The 4585-nt window shown below is 33.6% G+C and overlaps 1 protein-coding gene across 1 annotated transcript; it reads left to right on the forward strand.

The window, feature by feature from the left end:
• The first annotated feature begins 386 nt into the window (after positions 1-386).
• LOC150031564 (heat shock 70 kDa protein 16-like) lies at positions 387-4007 on the forward strand. Its single transcript, XM_090308874.1, has 8 exons — positions 387-637; positions 838-933; positions 1008-1109; positions 1364-1564; positions 2625-2771; positions 2882-3010; positions 3090-3220; positions 3547-4007. The coding sequence occupies exons 1-8, from the start codon at positions 611-613 to the stop codon at positions 3644-3646; spliced, it is 933 nt and encodes a 310-aa protein (XP_090165000.1). The 5' UTR covers positions 387-610; the 3' UTR covers positions 3647-4007.
• Positions 4008-4585: the final 578 nt, after the last annotated feature.

Raw genomic sequence — 4585 nt, forward strand, 5'->3', positions numbered from 1 at the left:
ACTTGCATTAGCTAGGCATTTATGGAGAGTTGAGAAAAGATTATATTTCTAGCATGAACTTGAAGCTTTCCTCGCACAATGACTGGACAAAACACAAAACTTCCGTGGTTCTGCTTTTTTCCCCTTTTTTCAAGCTTCCTTTTAAGGGTATCTGGATGTAACGTACTTAAACAAAGAAGGCTTCTTGAATCCTACTCTTTTTACCAGCATTAACCCATCCATGAGTTAGTTGACCTGAAGAGTAACTGTCCAATTATTTTCCTGTAAAAAGGTTGAAATATGATATTTCATGTTCTTGTGTATCATGATTTAGGTGATTTTTCAATATGTAATTATGTGTTTTCCTGATCTACTTTCTTGACATGTTTCTTTTTTTGGGGTTATTAGTTGCATGATTGCTAAATGGTATATTGACGTAATGTAGGTTCAGGATTCATCCCCCTTCTCCATTGGCTTCTCATCAGATGCAGGCCCAATTAGCTTAGGCTTAAATAATGTACTATTTCCCAAAGGCCAGCACATTCCAAGTACTAAAGTTCTATCATTCCAGCGCAACAGTTTATTCCACTTAGAAGCAGTCTATACTAATCTTGACGAACTACCTCCTGGCATGTCTTCAAAAATTGGTTGCTTTACAGTATGTTCAGTTTAATCTTTTTTAATTATTGTTTTTATTGTTATTGAAGTATTTGTTCTTCCGGTGCTGGAAGGCTTTTAAACTGCCCCAGTGTTCAGAAACTACTCTAGAGAGTGTTGACCTGTTTCTGCTTCTTTTTCTAATTTCTATTTATGATGGATTGGAATTGATTCTTAAATGTTGAGTCATTTGAGATGCAGATTGGTCCTGTCCAAGGTTCAAGCAACTCTAATTCAAGGGTTAAAGTCAGAGTTCAATTAAATATGAACGGCATTGTTAATGTTGAATCAACTACAGTAAGTAATATTTCCGTCAGACTTTCCACTATTTAAGGGTAATTTCTCTGTATTTATATGAATTGTGAATTTAGTTTGTAGAGGATAATGTAGATGAACAAATACCAAGGAGAGATGCTGCTCACTCAAACACAGAAAAAATGGAGACCGAGTTTGTTGATTCTTCCCATTCTGAGGTATTGAAGATAATCCCTTTCAGCACTCAAGAATCATATATATATATTTTTAAAATATATCTTCCGCTTTTGGAAATGCCTATATATATATATATTCTTTTGATAGGAGAAATGCCTATACTATCTAGAAAACCTCATCCTATGTTTCTTATCTCCCAACTTTTTCGCTTCCTGGAAAATTGTCTCTATCTTTTTGTTTGTACGTCACAGAGATTTGGTGTCTTTAAAGATATTGAATTATTGCATTTCTTCAGTCTGATGTTTCAAGAAAAGCTAGGAGCACAAGGAGGATTGACATACCAGTTAGTGAACATATATATGGTGGAATGACCAAGGCTGAGCTCTCAGAAGCCCAAGAAAGAGAACTCCAACTGGCCCAACAGGATAAAAATATGGAACAGGCCAAAAATAAGAAGAATGCTTTGGAGTCATATGTCTATGAGATGAGGAATAAGGTAAATATTATATTTTCCTGAGGCTTAAAGGATTTTCAATCTCCATTTTCTGATACGAATAGTGCATTTTGATTTGAGTGATGCGAAAAAGTTACTTAAAGCAAACTTTACATCTATATGCTTGGTTTAGTTTCGACCGATGTGTGAACCAAACATATAACTCAATCATGTAATGCTACTGCTAAATTCTTTTGACTACTTAGGGGGCGGTTATATGAATTTCAGTAGCTACCACACCACTTTTTAGATCAAATTATTGATTTTCATCACGCGAGCATGAGGCATTAGTTTCAATGGAAGTTTAAGTTGTGTGATTTCAGATCCATAAACTTTTCCCCTTAGATAAGGCTGACTTTTTAAGGAGGCGTTTGGTGTGTAAGTTTTGAATCCTAAGCTTAGGAATGTTAAGCTTAAACTGAGGAGTTTAGGTAGCTTGGGTTTAACAAATTGTGTTTTGGAATGCATGTTTAGAAAGCTTGGGAACAGACTGTTGATTTAGAAATCTTAAGTTTATGAAATATTCATTATATTTAATCAGTGGTTTGATCTTAGGTTAGCTTAAATTTGTCATCTTAATTATCTCGTAATAGTTAAGTTTAAAATAAAATATTTTTCATATTTTTCAAATATAACTAAATTCAAATTTAAAATTGTGTTTCTTATTATTGCTATTTTTTTAAAGAATTGACTAACTTAAATATGTAAAAACTGACAAATTTAAACAAAGTTCATTGGTTAGCTTTTTTAGAATGACTAATCGAAATTTAAATATTATTTTTATTACTAATTTTAGTTTATTATTTTGTAGTTCAAAATCAACTCAATTTCCACTACTTTTTCAAATAATTTAAAGAAAGATTTGTTTTTGTCAATTTTAAAATCGAGATTTGACTAAAATTAGATATTTATATTACTAAATGTTCATGATATCTTGAGGTAGACTTCTATTCTCATGCATACTGATCACTAACCTGAATCTTTACAGAAATCTAATGTTGCAGTTTGAATATTATTTATTATCATAAAAATAATGATGATTCTAGAAGTGGTTTTTTAATAGCTTTTCAACACATATCGGAGTTTCGCTAGTGATCAAGAGCGAGAAGGCATTTCTTCAAGCCTCCAGCAAACAGAGGAGTGGCTTTATGAGGATGGAGACGATGAGACAGAGAGTGCTTATTCTTCTAAGTTAGACGACCTTAAGAAGGTTGTTGCTATTTCTGTTGTATGATACAAAGTTGTATAACATTCTCTGAACCAGAGGTTTGCCAATTCAAGTTCTCTTCTCTTTCCTTACTAGTCTTCCACTGTTCTCAGTTGGTGGATCCTATAATTAACCGATACGAAGATGAAGAAGCTAGAGCACAAGCTAAAGCGCATCTGTTAAAGCGTATTTCTGATTATAGGAACTCTGGGGATTCACTTTCACCTCAAGCTCGAGCATTGGTAAATGGCTAATAACCTCTACTATTATGAGTCATAGTTGGGTTTGTTTGAATTCTCTCAAACTCTTCACTTTCTCCAGATCCTTGAGGAGTGCGACAGAGCAGAGCAGTGGCTAACAGAGAAAAACCAACAACAAGAGTTGTTACCAAAAAACACTGACCCTCTACTATGGTCAAGTGAGATCAGAACTCGGGAAGAGGATTTCGACAAGTATGATGCTTCTCTGTTTGATTTGTTGGAAATTTAAGAAGTTTCTGTAAGATTAGACACTTACTGTAGAGAAGTTCTCCTGACCTTGTTTTCATAGTAGTAGACTATTAACCTGGTGAACTAATCTTAATGGTCATTTAGGACACTAAGTTTAAGCTACGTTCTTTCTGGTTATGCCAACGTGTTATAAATAGATTAGAACCAGAAAAACCGTGACTTAACTCAGTTCTATATTTATTTTCAAAAAGCATGCTTGGTATCTGCACCCTTTTATTTATGATCCAGTGGCTTACTACCATTTGCTTAAACATTGAACTTCATTCCAGGACATGCCAGAGGATCTTGGGACCTGTGTCTTCCCATACACATTCAGGAGATTCCAAGGAAACAAACCATCACAATTCTTCCGATAACCACCATTCTTAAAATTCAGCATTGGTTCTTCTCAAGATTAATCAAAGATTTTGATTATTATTCTTCTGACAAAAGTGGATGATATCTCTTGCCACTGTTTCAAGTGTCCAGAATGAAGAGTAGTACAACTGCAGGTGATGACAGATAACCAATCAGCTCATGTTTTTTCTTTTTTGTTTTGGTCTCACATTCACTTCAAACCTTCATGAGTGTTGTATCATTCTAATGAGGGCTATCTCTCAGTTTTGCAACAATTTGAAGGCAACCCTTATTGAATTATTGCCTTTCCATTCTTTGTCTGTTTTCAGATGTTGATTTTGTAAAACTCATCATATCTGACACATATATATATACAGTCCATGGTTATCATGAATCACACAGGAAAAAGGATGATTTTAGCTTCATCAAGCCATTAACGTTTGATCCATTGCTTAAGACTTACATTTCCCTCGGATTCAAATGTGTTTTGGTATGTGGGCAAGTCCTGCATTAGTTTCTAAACATGTGAGCATTTTTTGTAGGACACCGAACACGAAACCTAAGTTGTAATCTAGATTTTCTACTTGCATGTATGTTTTTCTATCGATGTCAATTCGAGTGTAGTTTAGTGGATAAAATACTTATGGTTATTTAAGGGTAGGTAGTTCAATTTTTCGACTTTCTAATTGTTGAATTCAATGAAAAAAAGGGAGCATAGTTCAACAATAGTTGCTGATTATGATCTTAAAGTTTGATGGTAAAAAATATGTGACCAGAATAAGCTCTGAATACGGATAGAAAAAAAAAAAAAAAAGAACAAGTGGTGATCGTGTTGTTACACATGAGAAAAGTATAAGAGAACTTGATATAAACCATCAAGGACATTGAATTATTTGTCGTACTAGAAAAAAGATATCAAATTATTGTTCATATTTTATTTACTTTTTGTTGTTTTCTAAAATTTTATCTTTT

Source organism: Benincasa hispida, unplaced genomic scaffold (assembly GCF_027475165.1).
Source record: "Benincasa hispida cultivar pf3 unplaced genomic scaffold, pf3_genome.v1.1 HicScf1134, whole genome shotgun sequence".
Lineage (NCBI taxonomy): Eukaryota > Viridiplantae > Streptophyta > Magnoliopsida > Cucurbitales > Cucurbitaceae > Benincasa > Benincasa hispida.

What these genes read in the sequence shown, in the direction of transcription:
- LOC150031564 (XM_090308874.1), top strand. Translation starts at nt 611, where the DNA reads ATGTCTTCAAAAATTGGTTGCTTTACA. An exon ending in TCTATGAGATGAGGAATAAG is followed by an intron (nt 1,565 to 2,624) that starts GTAAATATTATA and finishes GTTTTTTAATAG; the next exon opens with CTTTTCAACACATATCGGAG. An exon ending in CGGGAAGAGGATTTCGACAA is followed by an intron (nt 3,221 to 3,546) that starts GTATGATGCTTC and finishes ACTTCATTCCAG; the next exon opens with GACATGCCAGAGGATCTTGG.